General features: G+C 42.1%; 1 protein-coding gene across 5 annotated transcripts in view; it reads left to right on the top strand.

Annotated features, from left to right (window-relative positions):
- LOC140385106 (ATPase family AAA domain-containing protein 2-like) overlaps positions 1–13,999 on the top strand; it is an 82,071-nt gene extending 68,072 nt beyond the window's left edge. For 4 of the 5 annotated variants that reach the window (XM_072466930.1, XM_072466929.1, XM_072466931.1 and 1 more), the window contains 6 exons: positions 4,855–4,977; positions 5,238–5,387; positions 6,021–6,455; positions 8,209–8,345; positions 8,936–9,064; positions 13,580–13,999. In XM_072466930.1, coding sequence (XP_072323031.1) covers positions 4,855–4,977; positions 5,238–5,387; positions 6,021–6,455; positions 8,209–8,345; positions 8,936–9,064; positions 13,580–13,618 — 1,013 coding nt within the window. In that variant the 3' untranslated portion in view covers positions 13,619–13,999. The remainder of the gene's footprint in view (positions 1–4,854; positions 4,978–5,237; positions 5,388–6,020; positions 6,456–8,208; positions 8,346–8,935; positions 9,065–13,579) is intronic. The other variant, XM_072466933.1, reaches the window with a different exon arrangement.
- The last annotated feature ends 766 nt before the right edge of the window (positions 14,000–14,765 follow it).

The following is a 14,765-nucleotide window of genomic DNA, read 5'->3' as shown; positions in this document are numbered from 1 at the left end:
AGATCCGTGGAGATTTAGTAGACCTAGGAGTAAGGAGTTTTCGTTTTTCTCCTATGTCCACAAAGTTTATTCGCGAATAGACTTTTTTGTTTTGGGAAGGGCGTTGATACCGAAGGTGAGGGGGACGGAGTATACGGCTATAGCCATTTCGGATCACGCTCCACATTGGGTAGACTTGGAGATAGGGGAGGAAACAGAAGGGCGTCCACCCTGGAGAATGGACATGGGACTAATGGCAGATGAAGGGGTGTGTCTAAGGGTGAGGGGGTGCATTGAAAAATACTTGGAACTCAATGATAAGGGGGAGGTCCAGGTGGGAGTGATCTGGGAGGCGCTGAAGGCAGTGGTTAGAGGGGAGCTGATATCAATAAGGGCACATAAAGGAAAGCAGGAGAGTAGGGAAAGGGAGCGGTTGCTGCAAGAACTTCTGAGGGTGGACAGGCAATATGCGGAGGCACCGGAGGAGGGACTGTACAGGGAAAGGCAAAGGTTACACGTAGAATTTGACTTGCTGACAACGGGTACTGCAGAAGCACAGTGGAGGAAGGCACAGGGTGTACAGTATGAGTATGGGGAGAAGGCGAGCAGGTTGCTGGCCCATCAATTGAGGAAAAGGGGAGCAGCGAGGGAAATAGGGGGAGTGAGGGATGAGGAAGGAGAGATAGAGCGGGGAGCGGAGAGAGTGAATGGAGTGTTCAAGGCATTCTATAAAAGATTATACGAAGCTCAGCCCCCGGATGGGAAGGAGAGAATAATGTGCTTCCTGGACCGGCTGGAATTTCCTCGGGTGGAGGAGCAGGATTGGGTGGGACTGGGAGCACAGATCGAGATAGAGGAAGTAGTGAAAGGAATTAGGAATATGCAGGCGGGGAAGGCTCCGGGACCGGATGGATTTCCAGTCGAATTTTATAGGAAATATGTGGACTTGCTTGCCCCGCTACTGATGAGAACCTTTAATGAGGCGAAGGAAAGGGGACAGCTGCCCCCGACTATGTCTGAGGCAACGATATCGCTTCTAAAGAAGGAAAAAGACCTGCTGCAATGCGGGTCCTATAGACCTATTTCCCTCCTAAATGTAGACGCTAAGATTCTGGCCAAGGTAATGGCAATGAGGATAGAGGATTGTGTCCCGGGGGTAGTCCATGAGGACCAAACTGGGTTTGTGATGGGGAGACAGCTGAATACGAATATACGGAGGCTGCTAGGGGTAATGATGATGCCCCCACCAGAGGGGGAAGCGGAGATAGTGGTGGCGATGGATGCCGAGAAAGCATTTGATAGAGTGGAGTGGGATTATTTGTGGGAGGTGTTGAGGAGATGAGTATATTAGATGGGTACAGCTGCTGTATAGGGCCCCAATGGCGAGCGTGGTCACGAATGGACGGGGGTCTGCGTATTCTCGGCTCCATAGAGGGACGAGGCAGGGATGTCCTCTGTCCCCATTATTGTTTGCACTGGCGATTGAGCACCTGGCCATAGCATTGAGGGGTTCCAGGAAGTGGAGGGGAGTACTCAGGGGAGGAGAGGAACACCGGGTATCTCTTTACGCGGACGATTTATTGGTGTATGTGGCGGACCCGGCGGAGGGGATGCCAGAGATAATGCAGATACTTGGGGAGTTTGGAGAATTTTCAGGATATAAGCTGAACATGGGGAAAAGTGAGCTGTTTGTGCTGCATCCAGGGGAGCAGAGCAGAGAAATAGAGGACTTACCGCTGAGGAAGGTAACAAGGGACTTTCGCTACTTGGGGATCCAGATAGCCAAGAATTGGGGTACATTGCATAGGTTAAACTTAACGCGGTTGGTGGAACAGATGGAGGAGGACTTCAAGAGATGGGACATGGTATCCCTGTCACTGGCAGGGAGGGTACAAGCGGTTAAAATGGTGGTCCTCCCGAGATTCCTCTTTGTGTTTCAGTGCCTCCGGGTGGTGATCACAAAGGCTTTTTTCAAAAGGATTGAGAAGAGTATCATGAGTTTTGTGTGGGCCGGGAAGACCCCGAGAGTGAGGAAGGGATTTTTGCAGTGTAGTAGAGATAGGGGGGGGGGGCTGGCGCTACCAAGCCTGAGTGAGTACTACTGGGCCGCCAACATCTCAATGGTATGTAAGTGGATGGGAGAAGAGGAGGGAGCGGCGTGGAAGAGATTGGAGAAGGCGTCCTGTGGGGGGACTTGCCTACAAGCCATGGTGACGACGCCGTTGCCGTTCTCACCGAAGAAATACACCACAAGCCCGGTGGTGGTGGCTACTCTAAAAATTTGGGGGCAATGGAGACGGCATAGGGGAAAGACTGGAGCCTCGGTGTGGTCCCCGATAAGAAATAATCATAGGTTTGCTCCGGGGAGAATGGATGGGGGATTTGGAACATGGCAAAGAGCAGGAGTAACACAATTGAGAGAACTGTTTGTAGATGGGACGTTTGCAAGTCTGGGAGCGCTGACCGAAAAATATGGGTTGCCCCAAGGGAATGCATTCCGGTATATGCAACTGAGGGCTTTTACGAGGCAACAGGTGAGGGAATTCCCGCAGCTCCCGACACAGGAGGTGCAGGACAGAGTGATCTCAAAGACATGGGTGGGGGACGGTAAGGTGTCAGACATATATAGGGAGATGAGAGGACGAGGGGGAGATTATGGTAGATGAGCTGAAAGGGAAATGGGAAGAAGAGCTGGGGGAGGAGATTGAGGAGGGGCTGTGGGCTGATGCCCTAAGTAGGGTAAACTCATCGTCCTCGTGTGCCAGGCTAAGCCTGATACAATTTAAGGTGTTACACAGGGCGCATATGACTGGAACATGGCTTAGCAAATTTTTTGGAGTAGAGGATAGGTGTGCGAGATGCTCGAAAAGCCCAGCGAATCACACCCACATGTTCTGGTCATGTCCGGCACTACAGGGGTTTTGGGTGGGGGTGACAAAGGTGCTTTCGAAGGTAGTGGGGGTCCAGGTCGAACCAAGCTGGGGGTTGGCTATATTTGGGGTTGCAGAAGAGCCGGGAGTGCAGGAGGCGAGAGAGGCTGATGTTTTGGCCTTTGCGTCCCTAGTAGCCTGGCGCAGGATACTGTTGATGTGGAAGGAAGCCAAGCCCCCGGGTGTGGAGACCTGGATAAATGACATGGCAGGGTTTATAAAGCTGGAACGGATTAAGTTCGTCCTAAGGGGATCGGCTCAAGGGTTCACCAGGCGGTGGCAACCGTTCGTCGAATACCTCACAGAAAGATAGAGGGAAGGGAAAAGAAGAAGACAGCAGCAGCAACCCGGGGGGGGGGGGGGGGGGGGGCGGGGGGGGACCAGAGGGATTCTCAGGGATGTTAATATATAAGTATAATATGTATAGGTTGTTGTTATAGATAATTGTATATTGGACTGTTAAAACATATTTTTGGAGAATATTTATCTGGGACAAGGCAGTTGCCATTTAGTTTTGTTTTTGTTTATATATTTATTTCTTGTTTATAAAACTGGCCATTGTTATTTATATTGTTATATTACTGTGTAAAGGATACACAATGTACTGTGATGATTGGCCAAAAATTTTCAATAAAGTATTTATAAAAAAAAAAAAGATCAAGAGATCCTGTAAAAATGTACAATATAAAATATAACGCAAACTGGGAATTAATATAATCTGTTTCAATAACTGGAGAACGTATGTACAGGTTTTGGGGCCTGTTTGCTTTAGGCCCCTGGTGATCAGGTACCCAACACCCCAATTCCACTATTTCTGTGTGGCTCCCTGGTATTAACATCATACCAGGGTGTTTGCTTGCCGTCACCCAGGTGTGTCATCCTTGTTGGGTGTTTTGGACATCGTTCCTGGGCTTTCCTTCCCCCTTCGGTATCCTTTTGGTCCCTCTGCTCTGTGTTCTGGGTTGTGTCTTCCTCTCAGTCTCTACACTACCCCCCACACCCCGGTACAAACCGATCCTCTGACAGGTTAGTGAGCTGCTTCCATGTACTGTGGAAGCTGTCCTCCGATCCTCTGAATTTTATTTTTTCCAATTTGAGTAATTTGGCTGGGTTGGCCAACCAATCCCTGGCCCTAGTTAGTGCTGCTGATCTCCAGGTGAGCAGGAGTCTCCGGTGGGCAATTGGAGAGGCAACGGCTGGGGTGCCTGCCCCTCTGGTTCGGTAAAGAGATGAAAGCGGCCATTTGAACATTAACATGGCGAAGGGAAATTAAAGGATATTACTGTGAATTATGTTTGTTACTTTCAAATAGTAATGCAATTTCTGTGATTTATCTAAACTGGAGTTCTTAAAACCAGTACACTGTTGCATTGCAAATAGATTTCTCTTTAAATTGATGGTCTTAAGTGCATCTTAAAATGGACATTTTATAGTCTTTATTAGCCTTTCATTTTAAGAGTCTTCTTAATCAATTCACAGATTTGAGCATCGCTGGCAAGGCCAGCATTTATTGGCAATCCCAATTTCTCTTACGGTGGTGGTGAGCCACCTCGCTGGCTGGCTTGCTCGACCATTTCAGAGGGCAGTTAAGAGCCATTATTGTGGGGTCTGGAGTCACATGTAGGCCAGACCATGTAAGGATGGCAGATTTCCTTTCCTAAAGGACGTTCTTGAACCAAAGGGAATTTATGACTATCTTCTAGCTAATTGGTTACCATTATTGATGCTAACTTTTTATTCAAAATTATTTAATTAACTGAATTTAAATATCCTAGCAGTCGCAGTGTTTTATGAACTCATGTCAGCAGTCCAAATCTCTGGAATTCTTGTTCAATAACATAACCATTATGCTATTGTACCTCTGCTTCCTTTCAAAACAGAAATGGAAATAAAAGGTAGTTTGCATTTGCTTCTATAGACTTATTTATGTTGCTTGCTGTCTTAGATCGCATAATTAGACACCGAGCCTGTGCTTTGAAAGACACCGCCAATGCAATTATGAAATCAGAACTTGATGAAGAATTTGAAAAACTTTGTGAAGAAATCCAAGAATCTCGGAAGAATAGAGGTACTTTAACTAGTATAAATGTGGAGAGCCTTGCAGTAACGTTCCTTAAATTGCTTATGGTAGAAGAAATTTGATAGAACATAAAAAGGGGCTGCTTGATAAAGTTTATGAAGAAATCTCAAGTGCTTGCCAACATTGAGTATTTTTTGTGTCAATGGTATGCTAGCATATATCATGTGAAACCTAGCATTAATGGAAAATGTGAATATTGAATTTCATATCATATCCAAATACTTTTACTTGTATCGTTGCTATCACAGGATGCTATTCTTCCAAATTTGCACCTACATTTTATCACGTGTTACCAAAGAGTTCCACAACCGAGAATAAAAAGCCAGCTCAGGAACTTTCTGACCAAATGGATAAAGTGCCTTCACCAGTTGCTGCAAGCACACCGTCAGTTTCCAGAGGCAAGTATTGTTGGGAGTTCTTGTAATCTTTTAAAATCAACCTACATTCTTCAAATCTTTTACTGTGCTCTAATTTTTAAACTTCTGTGGCTCTTGTTCCTTCAATTTTGTAGTGAGAATTGCCAGAGTTGAGTGTGCTTATGGTGATTTTGAAAAATGCTGCACTGCCCTGAAGCATTTTAAAATCACACTGTGGTTAGGTGTTCTAAATTGGTAGGAAATGCAAGCCATATGCAAGTAATTTTAATTGCAGTAAAAGCTTCAGATTCCTTACAGATAATAAATAAAACTTGCAATTAAAATACAGCGTTTAACCAAAAGGTTAACTTTCAAATTAATGTATCAACTTATTTTAACACATTCAATCTTGGTTTAATACTTCTAACAAGACATGCTGCAGATGTCACCTATTAAAACAAACTAGAAAGGCTCTCGCTTGCATACAAAGTACTACTTGGTCATTGTTTAAATGTGTGATAAAAAGGCAGCAAGGTGGCGCAGTGGGTTAGCTCTGATGCCTCACATTTGACAATGATCTGGATTGTATGTGATAAAGCTAGATAGGCATTGTAGCGATAGTTAGTCTGCATGCATTATTCTGGCATGTAGTAACAGAATACGTTGTTTAAGTAGCTCAATCAAAGAAGAAACTTCGCAGATCTAGTCGCTGGGACCGTAATATATATACAAATAAACGCAAGAGGCCTTCATCAAATGTCAGATGTGAGGAAGATGGTTATAGTGAAGATGCCCCTGAGGCAATAGAAAATCACTATGATTCAAGTACAGATCAGGCAGCCTACAATGGAGATTCCTCCATGGAAACTCAGCAAGAGCAACACCTTTACGATGGGTGCATAAAAAAATTGACTAAGGAGCTTATTGAAACGCATTCTAATGATGCGCTTGTATCTGCTCGTGCAAATGAAGACAAGAGGAAAATGCTTTCTATTAATGAGGCAAAATGGGAAGAAAGCGAATTGGGTAAAGGAGATTCTCTTAAAAATCAACAACTTGAGTCAAGTGAACACAAAGAAAGGAAGAGAAATAAAGCACATCATTCTGCAGGTTTGTGTATATGTTTGTATTTAAGCTTTATTCCCCTCTAAGCAATTCATGTAAATAACTTGTGCAAGGAAATAAATTAGTATGGAACAGCAAAATTAGGTATATTTCATAAATACATGCATTGTATGAGTAAATAAAGTATTTTGCTCAGTCCTGTGGCCCCCTCACTTTGAAGTAGAGATAGATCTAGAAAGATCCGCTGACATTGTTCAAGGAGCAGGGAAGTTTGTCTGAAGCCCGAGTCAGCATGTATCCATTACCAAAGCCGCCAAGGCAGATTCATTGGTGACAGCACTGTTTGTTGAGCCATCTGTTTGGAAATTGGCTGCTGTGTTTGCTTGGGTTGAAGTGACTACACCTCAGAAGAAGTCATATTGGCTTTGACATACTGAGATCATGAAAGGCACTAAAGAAATGCACGGTCATTGTTTTTGCTTCATTATCTTAATCTGAGTTTAATTTCAAATGAATCCTATTCTTCAGGAATGCTTGCCTCTATTTCGTCCATGTAAAAAGATGCCTGACATTCGAGGCTTGTTGAACTCGTGCTCATGATTTGACGCTAAAAGATTAGGCTAAAGACTAGGGCCTAGAAATCCATGTCATTTTCAGTTGCTAAATCAGCACCTAAGCTTTCAAATATTGCAAACGGGAAGCACAATTTCATTATAAAGCAGAAGTGACTCACCTGTCATAATGGATTAACCACCCAAAAAGAGAGTCCAGGGCCCATACCTGAAGAAACGTCACACCTATTTGAGGTCCTCCGTACAGAATTTGGTTCCCTCTCCACAGCTAACACTAGACCAGCATTCAGGGAAACCTGGTCTATCGGGACTATTGCAGGCTGCCACCAAAATAAATTGAAGTAGGCTTATCCGCATGGAACCACAGGCTATTGCCAGCCACCATTTCTTGACCCCCACCCCCATTAGGTCTTATTTCTGTGACCCACACTGGTGAGCTGTCTGAGGATGCCCAGCAAATACCTGCAGTTGCCTGACTGAGGTCCTATATCGGTTGGGCTTTGAGTCTTATCTATTCTGAATATTCTCTATGCCCAGCTTGTGTTAGCAGGTCAGCGCATACAGAATTCTACAGCAGGAGCTTCTTCGTGAGGATTCAGTTTACTCATTTATCCCCTGTTGTCTTATTTTCTTGTGGAGATGGCCAAACGATATATGGAAAATTAAAATGGTAATGACTTTTGGGAATGGGCATTTTACACTGCTACGTTTATCATCAAGTTACAAGTTTTTATTTTGTGTCAGGTACCTCAGATATTTCTTTTAGCTTGTCATTTTCCATTAATATTGCACCGTGGTGTGTCAAGGGGGCAGCACGATGGTGCAGTGGTTAGCACTGCTGCCTCACGGCACCGAGTACTCCGATTCGATTCTGGCCCTATTGTCAGTGTCTGCGTGGGTCTCACCCCCACAAACCAAAAAAAAATGTGCAGGGTAGGTGAATTGGCCAAGCTAAATTGCCCCTTAATTGGGGGAAAAAAAGAATTGGGTACTCAATTTATTTTTTGATATAAATTTAGTCGTGGTAAAGGGCGTTTGAACCCATGTCCCCAGAGCACTTGCCTGGGTTTTTGGATTACTAATCCAGTGTCATTACCACTATGCCATCATCTCCACTGAAATATTTTGGGGCAGTAAACCGTGAATGTTTTAAAAAATGATTACAGAAATTCCAAAGGAAAGTGGAGCACCATTTTAAAGATGTTACTATTTATAATCCCATACAGATAAATGCTCAATGTTGCGTATGGCCCGCAGCAGACATGCCCAGGTGGAACAGCAGCAGCATATTAATGCTGAGAAAACGCCGGAGGTCCTTTCTGATCGCACCCTGCCTGTAACTGTAGACCATGAAAGGCTGATGGTAGGTTGCGATATATGGACTATTTATGTTTTAAGCATTGTATTTGAAATTCAATCCTTTTTTAAAAACTATTTTCTGTAATTGTATTAATCTCTTGTATTCTTTTATCTCTAGAGGTATCATTTCCCCAGAGAGAAACATTAATTTGATTGCTTTGTTCTTGTAACACTAATGCAATTGAGTAAATTAACTTAACTTAAATGAAAATTGATTTTATTCGTAATTCTATAATAGAACTGAATTGTTCCTTTTAGCAGATCTTATCTGTAAGCAAATACAAAATAGTAATGTAAATAAAAACTGAAAATGTCAGTTATTCATTCAACACCCACATCAGTTGTCTTGCTGTTTTCATACTGTGCTCTCATACAGTGGACAGTGTTCCTTCATTACCCCAGAAGTTTTGGATATCTTATTTCCACCCTTCACTGTAACATGTTTCTCCTAATATTTGTACTTTCAGAACAGCTAACTAGCTGTGTGCTTCTAATTCTATAGATTAAACAAGTGTAGAAATGTAGTCACATATGCTGCAGAATTATGTTAAACTGACTGCTTAAATGTATTCTTCAATCTGGGTTCACATGCAGAATCTCTGGGAACAGGCTACTAAGAAAACTGAGGGATTCACTGTACATCAGCTTGAAAAATTGTATGCAGTGCTCAGTCAATGCATTTACCATCATCGTAAAGAGATTGACAAAACTGCGCTAATACAGGTATATTACAAGGCCGTTCAACTTTTAAGCAAAGCATTCGCTACTCCCTATTGAGGTTTACTTGGGTTAATAGCTGTAAAATGTTGATGTGCTATTTGTGTAATTAAACATTATTTCATTAGATCTATGATGAGCGACCAATCTAAATGCATCAGCCAAATAGTATACGGTATGAAATTCTCTCTATATAAACAAAAGCCAATTAATAGCCAATTTGCTGTCAATTCACCTATTTCTCCACAACTTTTACATTCCTTAACCAAATTAGCCTATTGTTGACCCTTCTTAACCTATATACCAAAGTCAGGTATATTCAAAGCTTCGTGGAGATGATTCTGTGCAGCTTTACATTGTAAACACAATCTGCATTTATATAGTGACTTTCAGTAAAATATCCCTAAAACCTCTTCCGGAATGTTGAGCTGCAAATTGGGGCAAAAGGAGACCTCCGGACAGGTGACAGAAAGCTTTGGTCAAAGAGGTAGGTTTAAAGGGGGAGAGTGGTTTAAAGAGGTAACTTGAGTTTAGGGTCCCAAACAGCTGAAGACATGGCTACCACGAGGAGATGAACAAGGCCACGTTATAGTAATACAAATATGTTTTTGAGGATTGTCACGCTAAAGAGATAGGGACAGGAGAGGTCATGGGAGGATTTAGAAATGAGGATAAGAACTTTATTTAAAAATTAAAAATTTTAGAGTACCCAATTCTTTTTTTCCAATGAAGGGGCAATTTAGCGTGGCCAATCCACCTACCCTGCACATCTTTGGGCTGTGGGGTGGCTAAAAACTTGATCTAAGTAGTAATTTTGACTGATAGAACTCAGATGGTGGTGGTGGTAGAAGAATGATCATAAGACTGGAAATTTTTTGCCAATGGGTTTCACAGGGTTTTTATTGGGATCTCTTGTTTTAGATGTTCATAAATCATTTGGAGCGAAGGCTAGAAGCACAGTGGTCAAATCTACAGGTGATATTTGGCAATTATAATTCCTCGACCACCAAAAACCTACTGCCACCTCCAGAACTGCACCTCCCTCCACTATATATACTGCTGAAATATACTTTTCAGACTCTCTTTTTCCAATATTATTGTGGTCAGACGTCCAGCTTTTATTAATTTTAGTTCATCCCAAATTCTGCTGTCCTGTATTCTCAATTGTACCAAATTCCCAGCCCCCATTATCTGTGCTCACGAATCTACATCGACTCCAGTTACATCTCCATTTTAAAGTTCTAGGGCACACGGTAGCACAGTGGCTAGCACTGTTGCTTCACAGGGTCCCAGGTTTGATTCCTGGCTTGGGTCAATGTGCGGAGTCGACACGTTCTCCCTGTGTCTGCGTGGGTTTCCGGGTGCTCCGGTTTGCTCCCACAGGTCCTGAAACTTGTAGACTCCGCACATTGACCCAAGCCAGGAATCAAACCTGGGACCCTGTGAAGCAACAGTGCTAACAACTGTGCTACTGTGTGCCATAGAACTTTAAAATGGAGATGCACCTGGAGTCGATGTAGATTCGTGAGCACAGATAATGGGCGATGGGAATTTGGTACAATTGAGAATACAGGCAGCAGAATTTGGGATGAACTAAAATTAATAAAAGCTGGATGTCTGACCACAATAACATTGGAAAAATAGAGTGCAAAGTATATTTCAGCAGTATATATAGTGGAGGGAGGTGCAGTTCTGGAGGTGGAAGTAGGTTTTTGGTGGTCGAGGAATTATAATTGCCAAATATCATCTATAGATTTGGCCACTGCTTCTGGCCTTCGCTCCAAATGGTTTATGAACATCTAAAACAAGAGATCCCAATAAAGACCCTGTGAAACCCATTGGCAAAAAATTTCCAGTCTTATGATCATTCTTCTACCACCACCACCATCTGAGTTCTATCAGTCAAGCAATTACAAAATGACTACTTAGATCAAGTTTTTAGTCACCCCACAGCCCAAAGATGTGCAGGGTAGGTGGAATTACTGTTTTTTGACAGAGGCTAAATAAACAAAATGCTACATTCTCTTCCCATCATAGGATTTCAAAATAAAATTTCTGACTTGAGTCATACCAGGAAACTTTCCAGGTTCCCTACATGGTTTTGTAACTGGTCTCTGTTGGGACTGTAATAGAAGTGCAGGAATTAACTTCAACACCTGAGTAAGGGAGGGAAGTTGACCAGAGATCCCAATCCTAAACAGTGCCCAGCAACCACTACTACAATTTATTTATGTGGGAGTATCAGATAACCCAGGACAATGTTCAACTCTGATATCCTACACAGTTGAATAAGTTACTGCTGCTCACTTGTCAAGGCTGACCCATGAAAGATAGAAGAGTGTGGACAGCTGCCATTATTGAATCTTAATGAGAAAATCACCTTTAGGAAGAGAGAAATTTGGCCTTTCTTATCCTGAATTTATCAATGAATAATATTTGTTCATGGTAAACATGTGGGCAAGAGTGGGGGACTGTAGGGAAGATATGTACACTGACCACAGCACCGTGCTACAGGGAGCCATTCAAGTGGAGGGGAGAAAAGAGAAATGTAGTCCTAGTCGGGGATAGTATGGTTGGGGGAATAGACACTCTTTTCTGTGGCCAGGATCAAGAGTCCCAAAGACCGTGTTGCCTACCTGGTGCCAGGGTTTGGGGCATCTGCTCCAGGCTAGAGGGGAACTTTCAGTACGATGAGGACGATCCTGTTGTTTGGTCTATGTAGGTATCAACGACATAGGTAGAACAAGGTCAAGGAAAGAGGTTCTGCACAAGAGAGTTTGAGGAGCTAGGCACTAAATTAAACAACTGAATCTCCAGGTTATAATCTCTGGATTATTACCCGAGCCATGTGTAAAATTAGAACGATGAATACGTGGCTCAAAGACCGGTGTGAGAGAAGTGGGTTTTGGTTTGTGGGGTACTGGCTTTAGGATAGCCTACATCTGAACTGCTGGGACCAGAGTTCATGCTAACCGCACAACTTGGGAAAGAGGGCTTTAAACTATATTTGCATGGGGGGGTGGGGGGGGTTATGGTTCTGTAGATGGGATATGTAGGCTTACAAAGCAAAAGGATATGACAGCATTACATGGTGGCTATTCAGATAATGATACCCAGAGTGTGACAGGAAAGGATGGTTACACAAAGGTAAATAAAATGCAACAAATTGGGTCAAAAAGGGAAAAAATGACAACAGGGCAAAATGAATGGCTCTTAAATGCATATATGTGACATTCAGGACAAAATGAATTCACAGCACAAATTGAGGTTAATGGGTATGCTCTAATTAGAGTCATGGTTACAAGGAGATTATACCTGGGAACTAACACTCAGGGGTATGTGACTTTTCGTAAGGACAGGGAGGAAGGAAAGTGTGGGGTAGCTGTTAGTACAAGATGGAATAAGTACAATAGCAAAAGATTATCTTGATCGGAAGATGTAAAATCCTTGTGTGGAGGTAAGAAATAACATTGGGAAGGCCCTGCTGGGAGTAGTATATCGACCCCAAAATATTGTTGGACGGAGAATAAATCATGAGATAATAAGAGCATGTAAAAAAGGCAGTACGTTTCTGTAAATAGTTCATGACTTACAACAAAGAGATATCCCAGTGAAGAAGAAGGGGATAAATCAACAAAGGAAGTGAAGGATAGTATTAAACTGGGGGAAAAAAAACAATGTTGCAAAGATTAATGGTAACCAGAGGATTGGGAAAGTTTTTTTAAACACAACAAACGATGACCAAAACACAGCACGAGAAGGAAGATAAACTAGCAATAATATAAAAATGGATAACAAGTGCTCCTTTAAATATATAAAAAGGAAGAGAGGTCAAAGTGAACATAGGCCCCTTAGAGAATGAGACTGGGGAAATAATAATGGGAAACCAGGAAATGGCAGAGGAGTTAAACAAATACTTTGCATCATTCTTCACGGTGGAAGACATAAAAATAGGGAAGTCCTGTTCAAACTATCAAGGCACCAGTTAGACTACTAACTGGAATACTGTGAAAGTTTTTGTCCCTTATCTAAAGAAAAATATACTGGCATTGGAGGTAGTCCAGAGAAGGTTCACTAAGTTAATCGAGGGATTTTCTTATGAGGAGAGGTTGAGTAGATTGGGCCTGCACTCATTGGAGTTTAGAAGAATGAGAGGAGATCTTATTGAGACATATAGGATTCTCGGGGGGCTTGACAGGGTAGATGCTGAGTTTTCTCTTGTGGGAGAGTCTAGGACCAGAGGGGATAATCTGAGTAAGGGGTCGTCCATTTAAGACATGAGGAATTTCTTCTCTGATGAGAGTGAATCTGTGGAATTCTTTACCGCAGAGAGCTGTTGAGGCTCTGGGTCATTAAGTATGTTCAAGGCTGAGATAGGCAGATTTTTCATCAGTAAGGGAATCGAGGGTGGAGCCATGTTTTCATTGAATGGTGGGGCAGACTCGATGGGCCGAGTCTTATGGATAGGGTATGATAATTGTGAATGTCATTGGATGTTTTTTCTTTTTCCCTGTCCTATAGGAAATGAAAAATGAAGTGAGGAAGTTAAGGCGATCTTGAACTTTGATTGCAAATAGAATTTACCTTGTGCTTGTTCCCATCACTTGTTCAAGTTTTTGTATTTTGAATGTTTGTTTGTAACATTGAATGTAAAATCAGCTTTTCCATTGATTAATCCCTTTGAATGTAAATATATACTACCAGAACATGAAGTTTATACAGTTGGACTAAAAGTTTAGCCATATTATCTTGCTAAAAGCCATATTTTGTAATTTTTATGTAAAGAATAAAGTATAAACTGAAGAATTTCTACCCACTATTAGGCTAATAGGATCTGCAATATACTGTATTCTTTGCATGTTCCATTTGTTTGGTCATTTTTTTGTTCAGAGGTTATTTATTTAGCTGCACTCACTTTTACCATAAAACCTTTCAACACAGGAGACTGGACAATGTCAAGCCTCTGCTGGCTTTTTCAAAGAGTGGTCATAAGTATCTCATCCTATCCGTTCTTTTGAAAAGACACTGACAATTCTGCCACTTTGTTGTTTACTATTTTGCTCAGATACTAAACAAACTAGTTTAGATTTTTAAAATTCTGGATTCTTCCCTTTACCGCCACCCATATCAACTGAACAAGACGGAAGTAAATTTTCCAGTTTATCAAACTATTTACACATCCTGCTAACTATGCTAATAGAGAGTTAAAAAATTCCATCTGCTGTAAGATCTTCCACAATCTTTGGTTTATGGCCCTTTCCTGCAGCAAACACCTTAACTGGACTGCTGGATTTCAACAGTTCATTTAGCTGCACTTGGTAAGCAGTCGTCATTTGCTGTTTACAGTAAAAGCAGTCTTTGAAAATAGTTTTTGGAAAATTTAATGTTAAATGTATTGTGCAGCAAAACAGGAAGATTGGATTGCAGCTGTGCACAGTGCAAATATAACTAATTACCATGGCACGTGATAAAACGCTGTAAAACAATTCACACATTTGGCTACCTGCTATTTGTAAATACAGCTCCATGAACATGCAGCAAAACTGGTTTGTAGCTTCTCTAGGAGTAAAAATTTTGGATCCCTCCATTAAATAAACTCAACAGTAAGTAAAACTAAACAAATGCTGCAACAGATTTACAATTGAAAATTATTTAAAGGAAGCATTGTGCTGTGACCGAAATGTTTCTAAACTTTACTTGAATCACA

This window comes from Scyliorhinus torazame, chromosome 11, assembly GCF_047496885.1.
Source record: "Scyliorhinus torazame isolate Kashiwa2021f chromosome 11, sScyTor2.1, whole genome shotgun sequence".
Lineage (NCBI taxonomy): Eukaryota > Metazoa > Chordata > Chondrichthyes > Carcharhiniformes > Scyliorhinidae > Scyliorhinus > Scyliorhinus torazame.
The sequence above is the reverse complement of the archived record's forward strand: the minus strand, read 5'-3'. Positions and strand labels throughout refer to the sequence as shown.